Source organism: Oncorhynchus mykiss, chromosome 6 (genome assembly GCF_057628025.1).
Source record: "Oncorhynchus mykiss isolate SJ-2025 chromosome 6, ASM5762802v1, whole genome shotgun sequence".
NCBI classification, from domain to species: domain Eukaryota; kingdom Metazoa; phylum Chordata; class Actinopteri; order Salmoniformes; family Salmonidae; genus Oncorhynchus; species Oncorhynchus mykiss.
The window spans coordinates 24,865,807-24,892,943 of NC_143027.1; the positions used below are offsets into that span (position 1 = coordinate 24,865,807).

Sequence of the window (27,137 nt, forward strand, 5' to 3'; positions counted from 1 at the left end):
TCCCCGTCTCTCCCTGATGCCCTGCTCCCTCCCTGTCTCTCCCTGGTGCCCTGCTCTCTCACGGTCTCTCCCTGGTGCCCTGCTCCCTCCCCGTCTCTCCCTGGTGCTCTGCTCCCTCCCCGTCTCTCCCTGGTAATCTGCTCCCTCCCCGTCTCTCCCTGGTGCCCTGCTCCCTCCCAGTCTCTCCCTGGTGCTCTGCTCCCTCCCCGTATCTCCCTGGTGCCCTGCTCCCTCCATGTCTCTCTCTTGTGCCCTGCTCCCTCCCCGTCTCTCCCTGGTGCTCTGCTCCCTCCCCGTCTCTCCCTGGTGCCCTGCTCCCTCCCTGTCTCTCCATTGTGCCCTGCTCCCTCCCTGTCTCTCCCTGGTGCTCTGCTCCCTCCCCGTCTCTCCCTGGTGCCCTGCTCCCTCCCTGTCTCTCCCTTGTGCCCTGCTCCCTCCCTATCTCTCCCTGGTGCTCTGCTCCCTCCCCGTCTCTCCCTGGTAATCTGCTCCCTCCCCGTCTCTCCCTGGTGCCCTGCTCCCTCCCAGTCTCTCCCTGGTGCTCTGCTCCCTCCCCGTATCTCCCTGGTGCCCTGCTCCCTCCATGTCTCTCTCTTGTGCCCTGCTCCCTCCCCGTCTCTCCCTGGTGCTCTGCTCCCTCCCCGTCTCTCCCTGGTGCCCTGCTCCCTCCCTGTCTCTCCATTGTGCCCTGCTCCCTCCCTGTCTCTCCCTGGTGCTCTGCTCCCTCCCCGTCTCTCCCTGGTGCCCTGCTCCCTCCCTGTCTCTCCCTTGTGCCCTGCTCCCTCCCTATCTCTCCCTGGTGCTCTGCTCCCTCCCCGTCTCTCCCTGGTGCCCTGCCCCCTCCCTGTCTCTCCCTGGTGCCCTGCTCCCTCCCCGTCTCTCCCTGGTGCCCTGCGGCCTCCCGTTTCTCCCTTGTGCCCTGCTCCATCCCCGTCTCTCCCTGGTGCCCTGCGGCCTCCCGTTTCTCCCTTGTGCCCTGCGGCCTCCCCGTCTCTCCCTGGTGCCCTGCTCCCTCCCCGTCTCTCCCTGGTGCCCTGCCCCCTCCCTGTCTCTCCCTGGTGCCCTGCCCCCTCCCTGTCTCTCCCTGGTGCCCTGCGGCCTCACTGTCTGCCAGGGAAGAGAGCTCCGCTCCAACTGTCATGTATTGTCATGTTGTGTCTTGTTTCTGTCCTTTCCCTTCACCCTGTCTCCCTCTGCTGGTCGTTATTAGGTTACCTTTTCTCCCCCTCTTTCCCCCAGCTGTTCCTTGTCTCCTCCTAACTACCTCGTCACCCCTTTTCCCACCTGTTCCCTTTTTCCCTCTGATTAGTCCTCTATATCTCTCTCTGTTTTTGTTTCTGTCTTTGTCGGATTCTTGTTTGTGTTATTCATGCCTGAACCAGACTATCGTCATGTTTGCTGCAACCTTGTCCTGTCCTGTCGGAATCTGCCGGTCCATCTGAGCCTACGTATGTTTTGTTATTAAAGAAGCTCTGTTTACGTTAATTCGCTTTTGGGTCCTCATTCACGCACCGTAACACCAGCACTTTATTAACATAAGAGGGCCAGCTAAATGAGACTTGGAAATCACTTCAAACCTCATCTGAGGAAGAGACAGAGAGCAGACGACAGAGAGAAAGACAGAGACAGAGAGACAGTTAGAGGGAAAGAGGAAGAGAATGAGAGACTGACTGCCAGAGGGAGGCAGAGAATGAGCAACAGAGTGACCATTGAATCAGTTGTGAAGTAAGCAGTCCATCCTTTACTGTGTCTGTCAACTCACTACATCTCAATCAATGAGAGACCAGTGCCTATCATGACATCATGACCACATGCCTATCATGTGGCATCGTGTTGCATAACAACATTAGGGGGAGATTCGGAGGGAGTGTTGTGCCGCGGGGATGAGTGGCATAAGCTTATCATTAACAGCTAGCACACCCGCACAAAACATATATTTTCGATTTCCTGTAATATGTAGCATTCTTACTGAGGACATGGAAAGACAGGATGTAATGTAGGACTACTCAGAGGTGTGTGGTGTGGGACAGATGCAGTCTTCACCACTGAAAATTAGTCTAACAGCACGACTGTCTGCATCAGTGACACCATTCCACCGAAAAACATGAATTAATTGTCTTTGTTGCCTTATTGTTTGATTAATCAGGAGACAGAACTCTGTGTCTGGTTCCACTAAATAACATGTAGAAAGTGCAAACATATGCATATCTCCACAGAAACACTTAGTAGCTGAAATTAGCCATAAAAGGAAACACTTTATCTCTGAGACAGGCACACAGAGGTGTAGTGAAACACGATCCAGTCCAGCAGGCCAAATGGACCACAGCATAGCAGGTTAGTATCACAGTGACACATCACTGATCTGAGATCTGATATGAGATCCTTTCAGACTGGGACCCACTTTAAAATGATTGGTCTAAGCTAACCCCAGCACAGTTCGTGCTTAATGAACAGGTAATGTTGCTATGAAGGTCCATGGTGACAGACACACCATCTAATTTAGAGCATGTGGAGAAACCATCTGAGCAGCACTGGACAACACAACTGGCCCAGAGCAGAGTGAGGTCATGATGTCAGGGGAAATGTAAGGCTCGCAGCTGTGGTCTGGGCTGAGCCTCCAAGGTAGACACACAAAACAACTATGTAAGTGTTGATAAGTGTGAAGGGTGTGAAGAAAAGTGAAGTTGCCATTTTATTTTGATGGGGCGGGATACCGAGATCTGGAAGTCTAACAAGATCACTCGAGTTATATTGAAATATCCTTGGTTGAAAAATAGTATGGCACGTTGTTGAATTTCTAGGAAGTGTCTCAAGATACTAGGAATTGTATTCTAACTTTAAGAAATGACAAGTTGTATGAATATGGGGGAATGTTACTTCATAGTATGTGCCAAACCATCACTTTCTCTTTTGCACCAGGAAATTGAAAGGAAGTTCCATCTGAGTAACTCTGGGAAAGGGGAACAAGAAAGTGAGGCGGGGGGAGTGAGAGAGACCCTTAATGCAAAGCTCCTGGCAAGAGAAGGATAGCAATCGCCAGACCTCCATCTGCGATTGATCAGCGAGCTGGCCCAAATGTGTAAGTCTGTGTGTGAGGGAGGGAGGGAGAGAGAGATAGAGAGAGACTCACCCACACGTTTGGATTGGGTGTGTACTGAGAGTTATTAAAAGACTGGCAATAAAGACTGCTTATTATAGTGGCAGAGACAACTGATACCAGCTTTGGCTTACTTAAAAAAATATTGGGTATCAGGGTTCTTAAAGGTTTTGGTGGGTTTATTTTCCCAGTTCTTGATGAATTAATCCACAGTTATTCAGCATTCCAGCCTTAATTGGAAGCTCCTGAAAGTCTACTAGACTTGCAATCACTAGCCTGCTCTCCCCTCCAAAGAAACACTCCCTCATTCTCTCATCCCCTTTTGTTTTAAAAGACATACAGTAGATGGATCAAAATGTGATCAATTATAATGCACAAGCTAGATATATAAAACAAAGTCAATATGAAAACAGAACATTCATTCTAGCCCTTTCTTTCCAGTACCTGCTAAAAGGGCCTGATGTAGTACACTATGAATGTGTGGGTCAACTCTGGGAGAGACAGCAGCCACCACCGCTCCTACACTACTCCCTCTCCATTCCTCCGCTGCCCACAGTCCCTCTCATGCAGCCACTGCCGCCTCTCCAACACACAGCTTTATTAGCCTGTAAACTCAAGTCCTGCCTGTCTAAACCTTTTTTCTATTCTTTCAATTTTGACACTGAACAACACCGGCATTCCTTGTGAAATCACTCTTTCCATTTCTTCACCTCATACCGTCAGTGTGATGCTTGAGTGAAGAGGAGAATGGGGAGAGGGATGGGGAAGGGTAGGTTTTTTATGTATGTATTAATGTTTAACTACAGACCCCAGTGCCCCCTCTCCTCTCCGCTGGTCCTCCCACGCCAGACCCACGTCGGACAGAACTAATAAATCACAGCTGGAGCCAGGGCCCAATCAGCACTAGTGCAGAATGGCGTGAGAAAGCTCACAGGCCTCCAAGAGACCCGATAACACTTTCACTCCGTATCGGAGCCGCTCCCCAGAACCTTATTAACTGGCGTGGCGTCACCTTGGACCGGACTGATACGGCACTGCCAGTTCGCTCTGGAAGGAAATTACCTCAGTAGATGTTTGGTGAGGGTCTGAGCATACAGGTGCAAGGCCAGATTCACTGACCATCCATTCAGACCTGTTTGGCCTCCCCTGTGAACGATGCTAATAGCCATAAGACAAAGTCATTATGGATCATTACGACTGGTGACAGCGTCAATGAATGACTTATAGTTTAAGGCATTCACAGAAATAGGGTTCATGACATTGTTTTTCTTTTTCTGCTCATAAAACAGGCGTCCTCCATGTGAGGTCAATGGTCAAAGGTGTCTACTGTTGTTTTCGAGATCTGACAGTAAGTGACTGCTGTTCTACTACAGTGTTACTAATACACAAGACCTGTTGTTACCATGGCACCATGACCAGGACGGTGAAATGTGGGGGAGCTGACAGTACTATATTGCTGCTGACACAATTCCCCTTCTGAGACTTTAATCAGACTAGATGTCTCTCTCTCTCCTCTCGCTGGCTAAAACCGTTGGGAAAGCAGAAGGGTCAATCACAAATCATTTAGCTACCCCTGAGCAGTGGAGGCACGCCATTGGAGGCCATTTTTGGAGTGGAGTTAGACAGACAGTAAAGAGCAGAGTGAACAATGACGGGAAAGGTCTTCCACATACTGTTTGAGCAGTTTCCCTTTCTCTGAATTTGGAAGGTGAAGTATCCACGAGCTCCCAAAGACATAAAAATTCCGAAAATAGTCAGTCACTTTTGGGCTGAATCTATCCTCAGGCTCACAACAGACTAGTAATAGCATATTTACCTCTTTTCTGGTAATGGTTACAGACAAAAAGTCATGTGTGAGGTATGCAACTTCTAAATATACAGTGCATTCGGAAAGTATTCAGACCCCTTGACTTTTTCCATATTTTGTTACATTACAGCCTTATTCTAAAATGGATTAACCGTTTTTTTCCCCTCACCAATCTACACACAATACCATATAATGACAAAAAAACATTACATTTACATAAGTATTCAGACCCTTTGCTCAATACTTTGTTGAAGCACCTTGGGCAGTTATTACAGCCTCGAGTCTTCTTCGGTATGATGCTACAAGCTTGGCACACCTACATTTGGGGATTTTCTCCCATTCTTCTCTGAAGATCCTCTCAAGCTCTGTCAGGTTGGATGGGGAGTGCTGAGTACCAGGCAGCTGCACAGCTATTTTCAGGTCTCTCCTAGGGCTGTTGCTGGGACCGTATTACCGCCACACCAGTGGTCTCGAGTCATGAAGTCAATCAAATTCCACGTGACCATTTAGTCACGGTAATTAGGCTTCTCCATGCTGCTGATGGTCATTAGTAGTCTACCAAACATGCTAACTGCCTGGTACTCCGCACTCTATTGTCCCTCTAATCACTCTGACATCAATGCAAATGTGATCAAAAGTCGAATCAAACACTTCAAGTGAGCCCATGAGCTCATGTTGCGCAACATTTATATAGGCTATGCAATTGCGCAAGAAAACCGAGTGATGACCTCTATTAACTTCTTGGTGACAGGGGGCAGTATTGAGTAGCTTGGATGAATAAGGTGCCCAGAGTAAACTGCCTGCTACTCTGTCCCAGATGCTAATATATACATATTATTAGTAGTATTGGATAGAAAACACTCTGAAGTTTCTAAAACGGTTTGAATGATGTCTGAGTATAACAGAACTCATATGGCAGGCGAAAACCTGAGAAAAATCCAACCAGGAAGTGGGAAATCTGAGGCTTGTAGTTTTTTAACTCAGCCCCTATTATAGATACAGTGGGATATTGGTTATGTTGCACTTCCTAAGGCTTCCACTAGTTGTCAACAGTCTTTAGAACTTTGCTTGAGGATTCTACTGTGAAGGGGGGCTGGATGAGAGAGGAATGAGTCAGGTGTCTGGCAGATTGCCACAGGCTCTGAGGCGCGGTCACGAGAGAGTTAGCTCTCGTTCCATTGCTTTTCTACAGACATAGGAATTCTCCGGTTGGAACATTATTGAAGATTTATGATAAAAACATCCTAAAGATTGATTCTATACTTAGTTTGACAAGTTTCTACGGGCTGTAACGGAACTTTTTGAACTTTCCGTCCGAAGTTCGGCGAGACCTGAACGCACTTTTGGATTTGTTTACCAAACGCCCTAACAAAAGAAGCTATTTGGACATAAATTATGGACATTATCGAACAAAACAAACATTTATCAGATGTGGAACTGCGATTCCTGGGAGTGCATTCTTATGAAGATCATCAAAGATAAGTTAATATTTATAATGCTATTTATGACTAATGTTGACTACCCAATATGGCGGATATCTTTTTGGCTGCTTTGTTGTCTGAAAGCTGTACTCAGATTATTGCATGGTTTGCTTTTTCCGTAAAGGTTTTTTGAAATCTGATACAGCGGTTGCATTAAGGAGAAGTATATCTCTAATTCCACGTATAACAGTTGTATTTTCATCAATATTTATAATGAGTATTTCTGTAAATAGATGTGGCTCTCTTCACAATCACTGCATGTTTTAGAACTACTGAACGTAACGCGCCAATGTAAAATGAGATTTTTTTTATATAAATATGCACTTCATCGAACAAAACATACATGTATTGTGTAACGTGAAGTCCTATGAGTGTCATCTGATGAAGATCATCAAAGGTTAGTGATTCATTTTACCTCTGTGCTTTTTGTGACTCCTCTCTTTGGCTGGAAAAATGTCTGTGTTTTTCTGTGAGTTGGTGGTGACCTAACATAATCGTTTGTGGTGCTTTCGCTGTAAAGCCTTTTTGAAATCAGACACTGTGGCTGGATTAACGATAATTTTATCTTTAAAATAGTGTAAAATACTTGTATGCTTGAGGAATTTTAATTATGAGATTTCTGTTGTTTTGAATTTGGCGTCCTGCACTGGCTGTTGGCGAGGTGGGACGCTACCGTCCCACATATTCCAGAGGGGTTAAAAAGAGGAAGATCGCATCAGCTTTCTATAGGCTAAGCCTACTATATTTATTTCTCAACTTTCCTAATATTAAGAAACTATTAAGCACAATGCTTATCTTTACAACAGGAGTATAGCCTACCTGGCTGGCATGAAAATGAACCACGGGAAAAGCGTCCTACATTCACTATTTAAGGGCAGAGACTACATGTTTTTTCCCCCTGCTCCTGTTTCGAGACAGATGCATGATAATGGTCCATTCTAAATCAAAATCAACTTCACAGATATATTATTTAGTATATGTAAAGACAAGATAAAATCAAGAATAGTCTGATGGGTGACAAAATTAGCCTATCACTTGTGAAACTAGCAACAGACAAACAGAAAACACAGGTACAAATACACATGGGATAATGGGACAGATGGGAGACACCTGGAGGGGGGTGGAGACAAGCACAAAGACAGGTGAAACAGATCAGGTTGTGATACATGCAGCCTTAGAATGTATTAAAAATCACAACATATAGCCCAACGTTTGTAGAACAACCAAAGTTACATTAATAACTCTAAATTAAGCATATAGGAGTACCTATTTCTTTGTTAACCGCCAGACACAGAATAGCTGCATGTTTGCACTCCCTCAAATCGTTTGGAGAAAATATCCTTTCTATTTAATTCAGCTTTGTTCAATTGTATTCTTCATACTATAAAATAATGCCACGGAAATCTAAGAAAATATTATCTGCTAAATGAACTAGTGTAGTCCATATGGCATAGCCAGATGAGGACCTAACATAAGGACAACTCAGAGTATGCTATTCTGTTCTTCTGAAATCGACAACATTTTCTTCATATCATGTTTCTTTAGACCTCTCTAAATTAAATAATGGATTTGTTGTGATGGTGTAGGCTATATTACATGGATATATTATACTTTTTAAAATGTAGATGTTCCAAAGGTCTGCATCAGTGACTTGCCAGGAGATGCTAAATGTGGAAGCCAGAAGATGCTAAATGTGTTTATGTTAATTAACGGTCAATTACCCTTAGAACACTGCACCACTCGGGAGCAAGTGGCGCAGCGGTCTAAGGCACTACATCTCAATGCTAGAGGCATCACTACAGACCCTGGTTAGATTCCAGGCTGTGTCACAACCGTCCGTGATTGGGAGTACTATAGGGTGGCGCACAATTGGCCCAGCGTCATCCTGGTTAGGGTTTGGCCGGGGTAGGCTGTCATTGAAAATAAGCTCTGCCAGCTCTGCCAGGCTGACCATTGAGTTCTTGGTCACCTTCTTATATAGACAGGTATGTGTCTTTCCAAATCATGTCCAATCAAATGAATTTACCACAGGTGGACTCAAGTTGTAGAAACATCTCAAGGATGATCAATGGAAACTGGATGTACATGAGCTCAATTTAGTGTCTCATAGCAAAGGGTCTGAATACTTACAGTTGAAGTCGGAAGTTTACATACACCTTAGCCAAATACATTTAAACTCAGTTTTTCACAATTCCTGACATTTAATCCAAGTAAAAATTCCCTGTTTTAGGTCAGTTAGGATCACCACTTTATTTTAAGAATGTGAAATGTTAGAATAATAGTAGAGAGTGTCACGTTCTGACCTCTATTTCCGTTGTTTTGTATTTATTTAGTATGGTCAGGGCGTGAGTTGGGTGGGCAGTCTATGTTTGTTTTTCTATGTTTTGGGGCAGTTCTATGTTCCTAGTATGGTTCTCAATCAGAGGCAGGTGTCAATAGTTGTCTCTGATTGAGAATCATACTTAGGTAGCCTGGGTTTCACTGTGTGTTTGTGGGTGATTGTTCCTGTCACTGTGTTTGTTGTCACAGGATAGGCTGTATAGGTTTTCACGTTCCGTTTGTTGTTTTGTAGATTTGAGTTATTTCATGTATCGTTCAGTTTTCCATTAAAGAACATGAATAACCACCACGCTGCTTTTTGGTCCGCTTCTCCTCCTACAGACGAATGTCGTTACAGAGAGAATGATTTATTTCAGTTTTATTTCTTTCATCACATTCCCAGTGGGTCAGAAGTTTACATACACTCAATTAGTATTTGGTAGCATTGCCTTTAAATTGTTTAACTTAGGTCAAACATTTCGGGTAGCCTTCCACAAGCTTCCCACAATAAGTTAAGTGAATTTTGGCCCATTCCTCCTGACAGAGCTGGTGTAATTGAGTCAGGATTGTAGGCCTCCTTGCTCGCACAAACTTTTTCAGTTCTGCCCACAAATTTTCTATGGGATTGAGGTCAGGGCTTTGTGATGGCCACTCCAGTACCATGACTTTGTTGTCCTTAAGCCATTTTGCCACAACCTTGGAAGTATGATTGGGGTCATTGTCCATTTGGAAGCCCCATTTGCGACCAAGCTTTAACTTCCTGACTGATGTCTTGAGATGTTGCTTCAATATATCCACATAATGTTCCTTCTCATGATGCCATCTATTTTGTGAAGTGCACCAGTCCCTCCTGCAGCAAAGCACCCCCACAACATGATGCTGCCACCCCCGTGCTTCACGGTTGGGATGGTGTTCTTCGGCTTGCAAGCCTCCCCCTTTTTCCTCCAACATAACGATGGTCGTTGCAGTTGCAAACCGTAGTCTGGCTTATTTATGGCGGTTTTGGAGCAGTGGCTTCTTCCTTGCTGAGCGGCCTTTCAGATTATGTTGATATAGGACTCGTTTTTACTGTGAATATAGATACTTTTGTAACTGTTTCCTCCAGCATCTTCACAGGGTCCTTTGCTGTTGATCTGGGATTGAGTTGCACTTTTCGCACCAAAGTACGTTAATCTCTAGGAGACAGAACACGTCTCCTTCCAGAGTGGTGTGACGGCTGCGTGGTCCCATGTGTTTATACTTGCGTACTATTATTTGTGCAGATGAACGAGGTACCCTCAGGCATTTGGAAATTCCTCCCAAGGATGAACAATACTTGTGGAGGTCTACACATTTTATTTCTGAGGTCTTGGCTGATTTCTCTTGATTTTCCCATGATGTCAAGCAAAGAGGCACTGAGTTTGAAGGTAGGCCTTGAAACACATCCACAGGTACACCTCCAATTGACTCAAATTATGTCAATTAGCCTACCAGAAGCTTCTAAAGTCATGACATCATTTTCTGGAATTTTCCAAGCTGTTTAAAGGCACAGTCAACTTAGTGTATGTAAACTGAAACACTGTATCACATCGTGATACAGCGAATTATAAGTGAAATGATCTGTCTTAAATAAGCATGCCCCATTCAGAAAATGTAGAACCAGGAACAGATATAGCCCTTGGTTCACTCCAGACCTAACTACCCTTGACCAGCACAAAAACGTCCTGTGGCGTACTGCATTAGAATCAAATTACCCCACGATATGCAACTTTTCAGGGAAGTTAGGAACCAATATACACAGGCAGTTAGGAAATCAAAAAGGCTAGCTTTTTCAAACATAAATTTGCATCCTGTAGCACAAACTCCAAAAAGTTTTGGGACACTGTAAAGTCCATGGAGAATAAGAGCACCTCCTCCCAGCTGCCCACTGCACTGAGGCTAGGAAACACTGTCACCACCAATAAATCCATGATAATTGAGAATTTCAATAAGCATTTTTCTACGGTTGGCCATGCTTTCCACCTGGCCATCCCTACCCCGGTCAACAGCGCTGCAACCCCCCACAGCAACTTGCCCAAGCCTACCCATTTCTCCTTCACCCAAATCCAGATAGCTGATGTTCTGAAAGAGTTGCAAAATCTGGACCCATACAAATCAGCTGGACTAGACAATCTGGACCCTCTCTTTCTAAAATGATCAGCCAAAATTGTTGCAACCCCTATTACTAGCCTGTTCAACCTCTCTTTTTTGTCGTCTGAGATCCCCAAAGATTGGAAAGCTGCCGCGGTCAAACCCCTCTTCAAAGGGGGAGACACTCTAGACCCAAACTGCTACAGACCTATCCTACCCTGCCTTTCTAAGGTCTTTGAAATCCAAGTTAACAAACAGATCACCGACCATTTCGAATACCACCGTACCTTCTCCGCTGTGCAATCCAGTTTCCGAGCTGGTCATGGGTGCACATCAGCCACGCTCAAGGTACTAAACGATATCATAACCGCCATTGATAAAAGACAGTACTGTGCAGCTGTCTTCATCAACCTGGCCAAGGCTTTCGACTCTGTCAATCACTGTATTCTTATTGGCAGACTCAATAGCCTTGGTTTCTCAAATGACTGCCTCGTCTGGTTCACCAACTACTTTGCAGATAGAGTTCAGTGTGTCAAATCGGAGGGCCTGTTGTCCGGACTTTTGGCAGTCTCTATGGGGGTACCACAGGGTTCAATTCTCAGGCCGACTCTTTTCTCTGTATATATCAACGATGTCGCTCTTGGTGTGGGTGATTCCCTGATCCACCTCTACGCAGACGACACCATTCTGTGTACATCTGGCCCTTCTTTGGACACTGTGCTAACTAACCTCCAAACCAGCTTCAATGCCATACAACACTCCTTACGTGGCCTCCAACTGCGCTTAAATGCAAGTAAAACTAAATGCATGTTCTTCAACCGATTGCTACCAGCACCTGCCCGCCCGTCCAGCATCACTACTCTGGACGGTTCTAACTAAAGAATATGTGGACATCTACAAATACCTAGGTGTCTGGTTAGACTGTAAACTCTCCTTCCAGACTCACATTAAGCATCTCCAATCCAAAATCAAATCTAGAATCGGCTTCCTATTTCACAACAATGCTGCCAAATATACCCCCGTAAAACTGACTATCCTACCGATCCTTGACTTCGGCACTCTACTCAGCAAATTGGATGCAGTCTATCACAGTACCATCAGTTTTGTCACCAAAGCCCCATATACTACCCACTACTGCGACCTGTATGCTCTCGTTGGCTGGCCCTCGCTTCATATTCATCGCCAAACTCACTGGCTCCGCCTTATCTCAGCTCACTGGTCACCATAGCAGCACCCACCCGTAGCACGCGCTCCAGCAGGTATATTTGGTCACCCCCAAAGCCAATTCCTCCTTTGGCCGCCTTTCCTTCCAGTTCTCTGCTGCCAATGATTGGAACGAACTGCAAAAATCACTGAAGCTGGAGACTCATATCTCTCTCACTAACTTTAAGCACCAGCTGTCAGAGCAGCTCACAGATCACTGCACCTGTACATAGCCCATCTGTGAATAGCCAATTTAACTACCTCATCCCCATACTGTAATTTATTTATTTTTGCTCCTTTGCACCCCAGTATCTCCACTTGCACATTCATCTTATGCACATATATCACTCCAGTCTCTATCACTCCAGTGTTTAATTTCTCAATTGTAATTATTTTGCCACTATGGCCTATTTATTGCCTTACCTCCCCTATCTTACCTCATTTGCACACATTGTATATAGACTTTTTTTCTATTGTGTTATTGATTGTATGTTTTGTTTATTCCATGTGTAACTGTGTTGTTGTTTGTGTTGCACTGCTTTGCTTTATCTTGGCCAGGTCGCAGTTGTAAATGAGAACTTGTTCTCAACTGGCCTACCTGGTTAAACAATTGTTGGAAAAATTACTTGTGTCATGCATAAAGTAGATGTCCTAACCGACTTGCCAAAACTATAGTTTGTTAACAAGAAATGTGTGGAGTGGTTGATAAACGAGTTTCAATGACTCCAACCTAGGTGTATGGAAACTTCCGACTTCAACTGTATGTAAATAAGGAATTTGCAAAAATGTCTAAAAACCTGTTTTCAATTTGTCATTAATGGGCATTGTGTGTGGATTGATAATAACATTTGTTTTATTTAATACATTTTAGAATAAGGCTGTAACGTAACAAAATGTGGAAAAAGTCAAGGGGTCTGAACACTTTCCGTATCCACTATAAGTCTCAGATACTGTATATTGTCTTATGTTAGGTGTTGACAACAAGTTAAAAACCCAAATCACATACTGTACGGTAATTCGTCATAAAACTGATGAAAGCAGCAGTGGTGCATATTTGTTGTCACTGGAGTTGAGGTCCAAACTATTCCCGACACAAGACCAATGTTGATTGGGGGGGATTTCTGTGAAAACCATTGATTTATCACTATTTTATTTTGGCACCATAACAATGAGCACTAAAGCAGTCTCAGTGACTGTAAATAGAAACACCTTGAATCAAGATGAAAGAGCACTGGAACACATCTCCAGCACTTCATAAGGGAAAGACATTCTCCCCTCTCCCGTAGTGTCTGCTAAAACAAACACAGTAATCATGTCACAGGAACGTGGCCAGATCACTGCAGCATAAACATTTATTTCCAGGGGGAAAATGAAGGCAAACAACACCCATTGCCATGGTTTCACAAAGCCGCTTGGTTTTCATTTGTGCTCTTAAGAAAGATGGAAGAGAAAAAAACACCTTTGATGGCGATTCACTAGCAAGTGAATATTTTCTACTGAGCAGCCTACATGGCAGGAGAAGCACATTCTCTCCAAGTGTAATGGACGGCTGCTTACGTTAGCTGTTGATGGAAAACTATCACATCTCATTTTTGGTAAAAAAAAATATTGGATAATATCTTGTGAGGTCATTTGGTCCTTATGCAACAATTGAATGTTTATGGAATTTTTTTTTTTGAATAAGATGGATGGGATGACTCGATTATTCTTCCTCTTTCTGTGTGTTGAAGAAGACTGTTCTACGGATGGACTTTAGAGCTCTCCATTGCATTTCTGCATTTAGAGGGATAACAATTGCCATACACGTCTTCTAAGTTAACGTTCATTATGGGTTTCAAATGTTTTTCCTATGGAAAGCTGGCAACACCTTCTCCACTAAATCGCTGCCACAGCAGAAAGGCAAAAGACATGTTATTCATGAACTCAAATTATCGTTCCTTTAAAAGTACCCAAAGCCTACAGTTCAAATGTCTAGAATCACTTTTGTTTCAATAAAGAGGTTGGGACAAATGAAAACCCAAACATATTTCCTTTTACCCATCCTCTTTCCACAAGAAACACAGATCCTTTCACATACTGTGAGACAAAACAGCTGAGAATCGTCTAAAAATCACACCCTTATTCCTTCTGATAAGGTCAGAATACTTCCCCCAACAACTGTGCTGCTTATTTCAGGAAAACTATTGCTAAGCAGTTTTTCAGCACAATTTCAAGTCCTTCACTAAGACAGAGATGAAAGGTTTCTTATGGCCAGTAAAATGGTAATCCATTGACATCGCTTGGTAATTCAATACACGGTGGAGTAATACGTGATGTATTTGTGTTGGTGAAGTACTCTTACCAGGATGTGTGTGAGGACGATCTTGATGAGCGGAGACCCAGACAGGTTGACGGACAGGGCAGGCGATGGCTCCACCTTCAGTGAGATGAGGAAACTGGCCACCTGGATCTTATGGTCTTTGAAATCAGCCGCCTCGTTGATCCTGAGAGAGAGAGATGACACAGAATGTCACTCGAACACCAATAAGAGCTCTGCTGGGGTGTTTATCTACACAGTAGTGTCACAGAGGGCTCAGAACAGTAGCATGGGAGTGGGACTCTGATACATCTGTCAACGTCATCAATCACAATGAAAACACAGCATCTCGTCAGGAGCTTTTCTAGGTCAACGTAAGTGACGGTAGAGGCAACACCCCTATATCATTGTGCAGACGGACATTCTCGCCCACTGGGGAGTGAAACACAACCATTATGAACTAACCTTACCATCAATTGTAAAAGGAGCGTGTTTATCATTATCATCCGCTTTACTGAGAAACTCGTTTAGAACAAAGTATATTGTTCTATATTGTTGCAGAAGCAGATTGATCCGAAGGGCCTTAAAACTTCTACATGTTATATTTAGAGCTGGATTTCTGAAGAGGCAGTCAAAGTTACATGCCGTATTGAGGGCCACAATATAGTCAGTCCAACTTATTGAGCAGAAAAGACACAATTATGCCATTGATAAAGTCTGCCAGTCACTACATGTTTTAAAGCAAACAAGATTGTTTAGGCCAAAAACACTTAATTACTTTAATCAAATTCCAAGTCATGCAAAGAATAAATGTCACAGCATTATCGAAATACGAATCCCCTATTGATGGGGAAAGAAGTATGGGGTCAAGTTCCTGTATGAAGTTAATGGCAGGGTGTATCAATCAGTGGAGGTTAAGTGGTGAGATGAGAGACTGGTGGGAGACTGATAAGGACTGGCCCCAGGCATGATCTGTTCTTGACGACAGGAAACAGGGGCGCCACTCCACCAGGGGAGACACACAGGAAGTGATCCTGGCTGACGCTCAGAGCGCTTAGTGCCGTAACATCCCTTAGATTATCTGAGATCATTTCTTCTCAATGGCGGTAATTCATAATTGCGCAGCGTGCAAAGTAAACAATTTTGTTCATTGCGTACTTTTCGGACTAGTCTAATTCCAAACAGATGATTCGACAACCTCAAGCCTTTTCAACTAAATGCTTATAAATGAGAATATGACATGACTTTTTGCAGGCCCTGAATGAAGTTTGCTGTCTACTGTACTGTGTTTCGTCAGGATAACTTTATATGATACTAGTAAATGGTTCATAATTCATACACAGAGAGCATTCCTGTTTGGTATGATCATGGCTCTTTGTGTCCTCCCATCCCCCTTACCTGGTCCTGAGGGGGCTGATCCCTGTGTAGTAGTTGTGCATGTTGTGGTAGAACACACCCACAATGGTGGTTTGGGCTAAAAGGGAGAGAGAGGGGGGGGTGGGGTTAAGGAGTGGGGGGGGGGGGGGGGGGGGGGGGGAGAGGAGAGAGGGGTCAAAGGTGGAACACAGACCCACAGCAGGGCTGAGAATGTGATGAGGCGCTGCTAAAATGCTCACAGGGAGTGGAACTTAATTAACATGGCCTCGCTGCCGCAGGTTGGCATTCCCTGACTAATGGGAGAGCTGTATGCTCACACACGGGTGAGACGGAGGGTTACCACGGACCACATGTGTGTTGGGAAATGATGCAAGTCACAGTGCCATGACTGAAACAGTACAGCAGGAGGCCTGTGGCCTGCTCCTATGTACTACCCCCTACCTCCCAGTCCCACCTACAGTACAACGTGGTAAACAATAACAACTAGAGAGGGATGTGAAGTTTTTGAGGGTGAAAGAACCCCCTTTTCATTAAATCAAATCCACCTCACTGAGTAAGAAAAAAAAGATATTGAAAATACATAGGCCCATATTTGCATTCTAAATAGTAGGCATGCGGAAATATAAAGTTTAATAGTATGTCAAATTTAGAAAATTGCGTATGCTTTAAATGCCAGGATGTTATACTAATTTCAGCTTTTCATGTAGTAGAATTCGCTGCACACTTTTGAAGAAGAGAATTGTCTATCCAGACGTGTGTTTGACAACAGCTGATAATCAGCTGATAATGAGACAAGGGGAGGTGCTATACCAAAATGAACGAATGTCGGGAATCAACGCAATTGCGCATTAGATGAGGCATTCTCAAAATGGGGGAGCCTAGTATGTTGATATTTTGTACTAAACAGAACGTTCTAAATAGTACGTAGTTCGATTAGAACACATATCATTTAATGGTGTAGGCAAGATAGATTTCAGACACGGCCATTGTATATGAAGGTAACCATTAAGTCAATAAGAGTGAGTTAAGCAAATTAATGAGTTCACTGTGAGTTGAGGGATTTCTTTTTAATCGACAGTAAAGTGAATGACAAGTCTCCTTCTCTCTGACTCTCTCTGGTGTGTCTAAAGTAGTCACTGATACATCTAGTCATAAAAGTCATACTGCACTGTAGCTGTACTCCTGTACTTTAAAGCATCACGAGCAGTCCCACGATGGCTCTCTCACACACTATCTTCTGTGTTAAAGATCTTTAAAACTACTGCCCAATAACAAGGGCTTCCCAGCTGGGCAACTTTCTCTTGGCAGAAACAGTGTGCAGATCTAATGAGAAGTATTTATTAAATTCAATCCAAGGAAGCTGTGTACTGAGGAGGAGTAAGAGCCGGAAACAAAAGAAAGATGAGCCTATGCTATATTCTAGCAGTGTAATATGCAAGACAAAAAAGGAATTACTTTGAGAGAGTAAGTATGTAAATGTATTGTATGTTCGTAGGAAAATAGTGGAATGGGGTGTAGGGAACTCACACTGCATGGTGAATGCCTCGCCAGGCACTGAGATGTAGTTCTTTCCTTGCGTGGGGAAGCGGTAGAGTGGAAGATTGTAGTTCTGTGGGATCTTCATTAGAGAGTAATCTGTTCGGGTCAGAGGTTAGAAACAGAGAGGGACCACTGCGAGTGGTTAACTAACTCCAACACCAGGCCTGGAGGGTTCTGACTGGGAGCCAAAGGCACAGTGTTATCTAGTGGTGATGATGATTTATGTGCAGATCAAAGATTTGACTTAGCCCCTGGGAGAGAGACGATGCAAGCTTGTCTACAGGCAAATAAAAATATTGTGCACAAATGGGGTCTGTTGAAAGGACCATGGTTATCTAAGCTTTTGGGGAACCCAGGAAATGCAAACTTGTAGTGTATTCAAGGGTTTAAAAACACTTCTAAAGTTTGTAATTTCCACTTTAAAATGTCAGACTTGATTTGCCCTAAAAAAATGTAACAACCCATACACAAATGTGTAATTAATAATACTCCACAAAACAATTCACATTTCCTGTTGCTACAGGATTATTTTCCTGCTGTAGCATACTGGCTCAAATTAAGATCCTACATCTGTAGGGTTGAGTCACCATGGTACTGACCTGCTACAAAGGACTTTCCTCCCAGTGAGATGAGAGAGTGAGGGCTGGGGCTGGACTCCAGGCTGGACACCATCTGGACCATCACTTTGTCCACTGTCTCAATCAGCCCACTGACCACAGGGGTGGACTCCTGCTCCGAACGGTCCAGTAACAACATTCACACTCACAGAGATACACTGACAGCTTATTGTATTTTGTTTTGTTTTTGAGAGTTGGTAAATTACCATTGATGTAGACCATAAAACCAAGAAGTTACTGTGCATGCTTTAAGAGTGTTATCAGCTGGGAGTGGGACTATATATATACAGAGGTGGGACCAAGTCACTATTATTCGAGTCACAAGCAAGTCTCACGTCACAAGGTCTGAGTCTCAAGTCGAGTCCCAAATAGAATGGGTTGAGTCTCGAGTCAAGTACAAGTCGTGCATTCTAAGAGCAAGACAAGTCAAGCCGAGTCACATATACAGTGTAATAGATCTTTAGATGGTTATTCATATGTCTGTGTGTAATGAACACAAGGGAGACAGAGAGCTGGTTTCAAGCGCAGGGCGCAGCAGGTGTTTAATGTAAAGGACCACAGGAGGAGGCAGGTAACTGGGTCCAGGGGCAGGCAGCAGGTCATACACAGGGGGTCCAAAAGGCAACAGTACAGGCAGGGAAAAGGCTAGTAACATCTTCCGGGAGATCAGGCAATAGGTGAATAACAGGAAATCCGGTACAGGCAGGGAATAGGCAAAAGGCGTAGTTACTGAGGTAGGCAAAAACTATCACACACGGGAGGTGTAATGACGGGACAAACAGAGCTTGGAAGAGAAGTGTGTCAAAAGCAAACAACACCTCAAAAAGATGGGGTGCAAAGAACTGAACTAAATAGTGTGTGATAATGACATACTGGTGTGTGAACAGGTGATCAGAATTCGGGTGATTGGGATCTGGAGAGTGAGCTGCATTCAGGGGATCTACATGTCTGAGAGTGTGAGCTGGAAAGTGGGTTGGAGAATTAGCTGCATTCAGGGGATCTACGTGTCTGAGAGTGTGAGCTGGAAAGTGGGCTGGAGAGTGAGCTGCATTCAGGGGATCTATGTGTCTGAGAGTGTGAGCTGGAAAGTGGGCTGGAGAGTGAGCTGCATTCAGGGGATCTATGTGTCTGAGAGTGTGAGTTGGAAAGTGGGCTGGAGAATTAGCTGCATTCAGGGGATCTACGTGTCTGAGAGTGTGAGCTGGAAAGTGGGCTGGAAAATTAGCTGCATTCAGGGGATCTATGTGTCTGAGAGTGTGAGTTGGAAGCAGACGTTGCACCGGGAAGTTAGATATTTAAAAGAGTTAATTTTAAGTGAAAAACTTGAAAGTTCTATCTGCATAAACACATTTGAACTTGGTGCTATAAGGTTCTCTCTGCAATCCAATCACAAGCCTGAACAATCAGAACACATGTCTTTTCCATCTCCCTCTTAGTATGGTCTAGGCTAGTCTAGTCAGCAATAAATAATGGCACTCAGGCAACAACAAAAAAACACTGTCAGAAAGCTTAAAGTAAATGATTGTTGTTCAGTAATGACAGTAATTGATGACCTTAATTCATTTCATAATGCATTTGATGATGAGTACTGACTATCTTGGTAGTGATATTTTATAATTGATGTATTCAAATAGCTGCAGTCTTCTTAAACACTGAACATTTCTAATTCAGAAGTGTCCGATAGAACCTTTCAGAACATTCCAGAGCCATAAGGTACAAATGATTTACACATGTCTGAGGATTTTGATACTCTGTACTTTAGATACTTTTAAGGTGAGGACCTCAACGGATTAACAATTCTCTACAAAACAGTTCTGAGATCTGGTATGTGAAATCTTTGATGCTCAATATCTCAGAACTATACGTTGCGTAGATAGAACCTTATAGTCGCAAGGTCACAAAACCTTAGTTTATTTATTTAGGTTATCAGACAGCCCTTTTCATTATTTAGTCTACAACACATTTTGATGATGTAATAATACATTTTAAAAACAAATTCCAAATGCAAGTTTCATGAGTAAATTATATATTTCAAGCAGTTTTGACATACCAAAAGACCAGTCGGCCTATGCCAGTAATTGTTGCTTGTTGCCACCAATGTGAAGGAGCCAAAACTTTAACTTTGCTGGAGTATTGAAACACATCATCTTGAGATGTTTTGAAAAATGACATGGTATGTTGTAACACCACTTAATCATGTTTTCTGCAACACCTTGCCAGGGACTGGGAACCCTACCAGAAAAGGTTGAAAATACAATTTTGGTGTTTCGAGCTCTGTTCAGTGCAGAATTATACACCTTCTCTTTTGATGTTGTTTCCTCTCGCTAAAGCTCTATGGTGTTTAAAATCCTGTCTAGTTCAGAATTAGATAATTTCTTATTTTAATGTTCGACATTGATTTATGTATCTGATCATTTGCCAGTTTAACCCATTTTAGCAGGCATTGTTGAGCACAGTGCTCAATCCGTCAGCAGTAATTAGAGGTTTGACAGTAAACATGGCAGGATAACTGTATTTACCTCTACCATTAAAAGTTGGAAATGTGGGAATGGGTCGTCTCATCATTGAATGTCATTTTGCCTGATGGTTTTGAAAGCTGTTCATCATGATCCATTACAACTCATGGCATAACATGGCGCTTAATACTAACACTAATACCGGCCGATAGGTGCGGTTAGAGTGTTGGGTCAGTAACTGAAAAGTCGCTGGTTTGAATTCCTGAGCCGACAAGGTGAAAAATCTGTTGACGTGCCCTTGAAGGCACTTAACCCTAATTTTCTCCAGGGGTACGACCCTGTAAAACGACATTTCACTGCAGCTATCCAGGTGTCTGTAACAATAGTATTATTTTTTTTACATAGAACTATACATGTTTCTTTCTTCAAACATGCATACAACATTGTGTAAAATAATCATGAAGTCAGAAATGTTTTAATTACTCACAATCCTGTCAAAATTGAGCTATGTGGCAAAATAGGAAGTGCAAGGAGATTAAAACCAGACTTCCAATGAGATCAGTAACAACATTTTCTCAATCTTTGCTTATCCTCATAAAATATATTAACATTTGAGCAAAATGTTATGTTGGATTTATTCCCCCCCAAAATGGGTCAAATTAAATGAACAAATAATTGAAATGACTTGCATTAATTTATTAGGTTTACAGTATGTTATTTTTATTTATTTAAAATTCCAATGAAATTCCAAAGAAATGTCGTCGTACCATCTTACTAAGTCGGGGGTTCAATTCCCGCTTACGCCTGTCCCACTACCACTCCTTCTCTGACTCCTCCTGTTTCTAAAAATCTATATTTAGGCAAAAAAAACATTTGCAGTTCTCCATTTGAGAACTTCTATTTGAATACTTCTATTCTGTTTTTAAAACTTTCTGTGTATCATAACACTGACATTGGGTTTAAATTCAAACACTCTGCAAACACCAGATCTCAGCTCAGGTGCACTACTTTTCATAGTTTCATTACACAATCATTGTGTTTTGAGTCTCTTTTTTTACAGTGTATAGGTAGCTGTACAGCAAATCAGCAATTTGTTCGCTAGTTCAGTGGTTCTCAAACATTTTGACCCGCAATCCCAAAAAGGAGTGGTTCAATGCTTGCGACCCCGCACACGTGCACAATCGCTGAGCAAATGTAGCCTGTCATTACAGCCATAAACAGTGATACATTTTCAAAGTGCAAGATAAAGAAATAAAGTGTGTTTTACACCTGCATTTTGAGCTGAAAGTCATTCATGTTAGCAGTGAATATCAACTAGGGATATCATCAGACCCAGCTCGAGGATGACATGCCTGAGGGAGCATTTTAAATCAATGAGCCCTAATAAAACAAGGTAGATTGGTCATACAGTTGTTCAAATGTATGAAAGTGTATCTGAAATGTAGCCGTACACATCAATAACCATTGTTTTATATAATAACACATGAAAGATACAGTGCCTTGCGAAAGTATTCGGCCCCCTTGAACTTTGCGACCTTTTGCCACATTTCAGGCTTCAAACATAAAGATATAAAACTGTATTTTTTTGTGAAGAATCAACAACAAGTGGGACACAATCATGAAGTGGAACGACATTTATTGGATATTTCAAACTTTTTTAACAAATCAAAAACGGAAAAATTGGGCGTGCAAAATTATTCAGCCCCTCTACTTTCAGTGCAGCAAACTCTCTCCAGAAGTTCAGTGAGGATCTCTGAATGATCCAATGTTGACCTAAATGACTAATGATGATAAATACAATCCACCAGTGTGTAATCAAGTCTCCGTATAAATGCACCTGCACTGTGATAGTCTCAGAGGTCCGTTAAAAGCGCAGAGAGCATCATGAAGAACAAGGAACACACCAGGCAGGTCCGAGATACTGTTGTGAAGAAGTTTAAAGCCGGATTTGGATACAAAAAGATTTCCCAAGCTTTAAACATCCCAAGGAGCACTGTGCAAGCGATAATATTGAAATGGAAGGAGTATCAGACCACTGCAAATCTACCAAGACCTGGCCGTCCCTCTAAACTTTCAGCTCATACAAGGAGAAGACTGATCAGAGATGCAGCCAAGAGGCCCATGATCACTCTGGATGAACTGCAGAGATCTACAGCTGAGGTGGGAGACTCTGTCCATAGGACAACAATCAGTCGTATATTGCACAAATCTGGCCTTTATGGAAGAGTGGCAAGAAGAAAGCCATTTCTTAAAGATATCCATAAAAAGTGTTGTTTAATGTTTGCCACAAGCCACCTGGGAGACACACCAAACATGTGGAAGAAGGTGCTCTGGTCAGATGAAACCAAAATTGAACTTTTTGGCAACAATGCAAAACGTTATGTTTGGCGTAAAAGCAACACAGCTGAACACACCATCCCCACTGTCAAACATGGTGGTGGCAGCATCATGGTTTGGGCCTGTTTTTCTTCAGCAGGGACAGGGAAGATGGTTAAAATTGATGGGAAGATGGATGGAGCCAAATACAGGACCATTCTGGAAGAAAACCTGATGGAGTCTGCAAAAGACCTGAGACTGGGACGGAGATTTGTCTTCCAACAAGACAATGATCCAAAACATAAAGCAAAATCTACAATGGAATGGTTCAAAAATAAACATATCCAGGTGTTAGAATGGCCAAGTCAAAGTCCAGACCTGAATCCAATCGAGAATCTGTGGAAAGAACTGAAAACTGCTGTTCACAAATGCTCTCCATCCAACCTCACTGAGCTCGAGCTGTTTTGCAAGGAGGAATGGGAAAAAATGTCAGTCTCTCGATGTGCAAAACTGAAAGAGACATACCCCAAGCGACTTACAGCTGTAATCGCAGCAAAAGGTGGCGCTACAAAGTATTAACATAAGGGGGCTGAATAATTTTGCACGCCCAATTTTTCAGTTTTTGATTTGTTAAAAAAGTTTGAAATATCCAATAAATGTCGTTCCACTTCATGATTGTGTCCCACTTGTTGTTGATTCTTCACAAAAAAATACAGTTTTATATCTTTATGTTTGAAGCCTGAAATGTGGCAAAAGGTCGAGCTCAGTGAGGTTGGATGGAGAGCATTTGTGAACAGCAGTTTTCAGTTCTTTCCACAGATTCTCGATTGGATGTGGTAGTAGAGTAGTGGCCTGAGAGAACACAATGTGTTGTGAAAAGTGTTATTTTTTTTTGTATATAACTGCCTTAATGTTGCTGGACCCCAGGATCCTTAATAAATACAAATATAAAATAGGAGCACCATGCAAGGGCTCACCTCTGTGCACAACCAATAGGCTACATGGGTCATTGTCCCTATACCCATAAAATAACGCAAAGCTGTATATCTATCAATAGCAATTAGACCCCCAAAAGCAAGCACATATTAAGAGTCACAGGTAAATTTAATATGCATTGAAGTAAAAAGTGCCAAACAACCAGGCATGAGGGAAAAACAATTAATTTAATATTCTGGCATGGTGTCCAGGGCCATAAAGATTGTAGCTTACCATTTAGAAGAGCTGCAGCTTCCTCAAAGATGTGTTGCACCTTATGAGAAGTTTCTGATTCCCTTCTCCTTCCTGGCGAAATGTACTTGTCAGGTCCCTCTCAAAAGCCAGCTGGACAAGCTGTGCTTTTGGTTGATGTAACATACTGCGTCTGTGTTCACTGAATACGTTCTTCAGGGTGGAGAAGGCCCCAAACGTAGATGCCACCAAATGTTAATCCATGTTTCAGTGCCAACAGCACAGTCAGCACTGCTGACAAAGGCCCGCCATGTCTTTGAAAAACACTGAGTGGGGTCCATTTGTTGTTCTTGGCTGCAGTTGCGATTTCACTTTGCAAGAATTTCTGATTCACAATAAACTCTGCTTCCACTGGTTCAGTTTTGGTTAGATACAACAATGTCTTGGTATTGCTCACATCCCAAACGTTTGGGCTCTTGAGATCAATGGCACACAGAGCTTCCACCCGTTGACTATTTTAACTGTGATGAAATTTCCCCGAGCACGGCATCCTATGTATGAGCTGAAAAACAGTATTTTACACTCCCTTATTATGCTGGCCCACAGTGCTTTACAACTACTGTACATATTGTACTCTGGCAGAGATTTACTCATGAGTCTCAGTCGTTTACTTGGAGCTGGTGTGCTCGTGCCCTCCAGGCATGCCTCCCAAAGCTTTTCAAATTCACATCGCAGGTTTTCAATGCACCCATACGTACAGTGTGGACAAGTTTGGCACCGGTGTGTAGATCAGTAGCTTCAAATCAGTAACTTGTTAGGATTGAGGAACCCCAGCTATTTTGTGAGTCATGTTAGAAATAAACTTAAGCTTGGCCCTGTCACTGCTTTCAATAAGCCTGTGGCCTCAAGTCTCACATCTGTGCCATATGTGCAAGTTGATTCGATTTTACTGAGCACAATTTCAAAATGACTGACACTGTGGCGAGATGGCAGTCCAAGTCATTTCAGTTTTTCCCCAGTGTACTATGCAGTACTATGGGCTTACGAGTGGCACAGCGGTCTAAGGCACTGCATCTCAGTGCTACAGGCGTCACTACAGACCCTGTTTTGAACCTGGGCTATTTCACAACTGGCCGTGATTGGGAGTCACATATGGCAGCGAACAATTGGCCCAGTGTCGTCCGGGTTAGGGTTTGGCCCGGGTAGGCCGTCATTGAAAATAAGAATTTGTTCTTAACTGACTTGCCTAGTTAAATAAAACAATTAAATAAAAAGCTACTGTGTGTTTCCTAAAGAAGATACACATACTGAAAAAGTCCTCTATCAAATCCTCAGATGACATAAGGTACACCACAAACCAAATGCAGACCTTGAACCAGGTGCTACAAAAGGCCAGCTTTCTCACACTGAAAATGTGTATCGGATAAGTGTCAAGACAAACCTGGCTCCTCATCACTAAGGTTGTCATGTGCTAGTGGCAGGGGTAACGGAGGTGCAGGTGTTTGTTGTGATGTTACCCTTGTGCTGGTGCTAGGCCATTGCTCTTCTCCATCTAGTTGGTCAGCAGGCAGTGTAGGGGATGGGTGGGTACTGCATTTGCTTCTAGGCTCCTCAACCTCGGTGGTCGGGCTAGCAGGCTGCTCGGTGAGCTTGGCATCGGTCTCGACATGGTGGTCCCCAGTTTTTGTTGCTCTTGGCAGTGGCCAGCCATTTTCAGATATATAACCAGAGCTTAGCGAACTAGCTATAATTATTCAGTGTACCACTACCAAAACTTAATGAAGCTAGCTGTAGTTGTCTGCAATAGTGAACCACCTTTTTTCTTTTTTCCTCTGTGAGAAAAGAAACTGTCAATTTGACCCTGCCCTGTGATCCATGAGCTTCCTAAACAAGGTAATTAAGGTGGTACCTTATGACATTGTATGGCTATATAGGTGCCCAATCAGAATGCCTTTTTGGATTTTAACTACAAAATATTACATTATAAAATGTCCCATTCCTCCCCCTTCCTCAGATCATGAGCACATATCGGCATATAGCCTCCATAGCCACAGGAAGTAGGGGTGCTAACGATGCTGCAGCAACCCCTGATAAAATAAAAATGGTAGGCTATATGTAGCCTATTAAAATAATATTTTTCCCATTCATTTTCACACTGGCGAACCCCCCAAAACCTTCTCACTGGGCTTGCTCACCTGACCTGCAATCATTGACCGCTTTCTGATCCAATCAGAGAGCCGAGTGTGTGTTTCACTAGCCAATCTATTTTCTTGCAAGTGCCATACCGTCTCTGGCTGCGTGGAGAATAGCCTAAGCCAAGAAGACTCTGTGCCACAAAATTAGTGGCAAAATGTTACAAAAGCTGTCCAGATAATTTAAAGTCATCAGTCTCAAGTCAAAGTTGAGCCTCAAATCTTGAGGCTGCAAGTCAAAGTCAAGTCTCAAGTTATTTTATTTTCTATCAAGTCGAGTCTCAATTCATCAAATTTTTGACTCTGAGTCAAACTCGAGTCCAAGTCATGTGACTTGAGTCCACACCTCCAGCTTGGTCTCATAGTTAATGTATCTGACACTCAAATTAGTATGCTATGCTGTGTTTGGTACGGTTACATAAAACAGAAAGTTACTTAAGATAAAAAACGAAAGGATGGAGACTGGACGGCATGGATGGGTAGCATATAATGAAAACGTCTAGTAACCCAATGGTTGCGTGTTCAAATATCATCACGGACAACGTTATCATTTTAGCTAATTAGAAATTTTGCTACTAAACTCAGCAAAAAACAAAACGTCCTCTCAGTGTCAACTGCGTTTATTTTCAGCAAAATTAGCATGTGTAAATATTTGTATGAACATAACAGGGTTCGACAACTGAGACATAAACTAAAGAAGTTCCACAGACATGTGACTAACAGAAATGGAATAATATGTCCCTGAACAAAGGGGGGGTCAAAATCAAAAGCAACAGTCAGTATCTGGTGTGGCCACCAGCTGCATTAAGTACTGCAGTGCATCTCCTCCTCATAGACTGCACCAGATTTGCCAGTTCTTGCTGTGAGTTGTTACCCCACTCTTCCACCAAGGCACCTGCAAGTTCCCAGAAATTTCTGTGGGGAATGGCCCTGGCCCTCACCCTCCAGTTCAACAGGTCCCAGACATGCTCAATGGGATTGAGATCCGGGCTCTTCGCTGGCCATGGCAGAACACTGACATTCCTGTCTTGCAGGAAATCATGCACAGAACGAGCAATATGGCTGGTGGCATTGTCATGCCTGAGGGTCATATCAGGATGAGCCCGCAGGAAGGGTACCATGAGGGAGGAAGATGACTTCCCGGTAACGCACAGTGTTGAG

General features: G+C 43.1%; 1 protein-coding gene across 4 annotated transcripts in view; it reads right to left on the reverse strand.

The window, feature by feature from the left end:
• LOC110525585 (adhesion G protein-coupled receptor D1) overlaps positions 1-27,137 on the reverse strand; it is a 60,422-nt gene that overhangs the window by 23,704 nt on the left and 9,581 nt on the right. For all 4 annotated transcript variants that reach the window (XM_036979707.2, XM_090237408.1, XM_090237407.1 and 1 more), the window contains 4 exons: positions 17,828-17,957; positions 17,217-17,324; positions 15,711-15,786; positions 14,358-14,499 (listed from right to left, as the gene is read on the reverse strand). In XM_036979707.2, the coding sequence (XP_036835602.1) occupies positions 14,358-14,499; positions 15,711-15,786; positions 17,217-17,324; positions 17,828-17,957 (456 nt within the window). The remainder of the gene's footprint in view (positions 1-14,357; positions 14,500-15,710; positions 15,787-17,216; positions 17,325-17,827; positions 17,958-27,137) is intronic.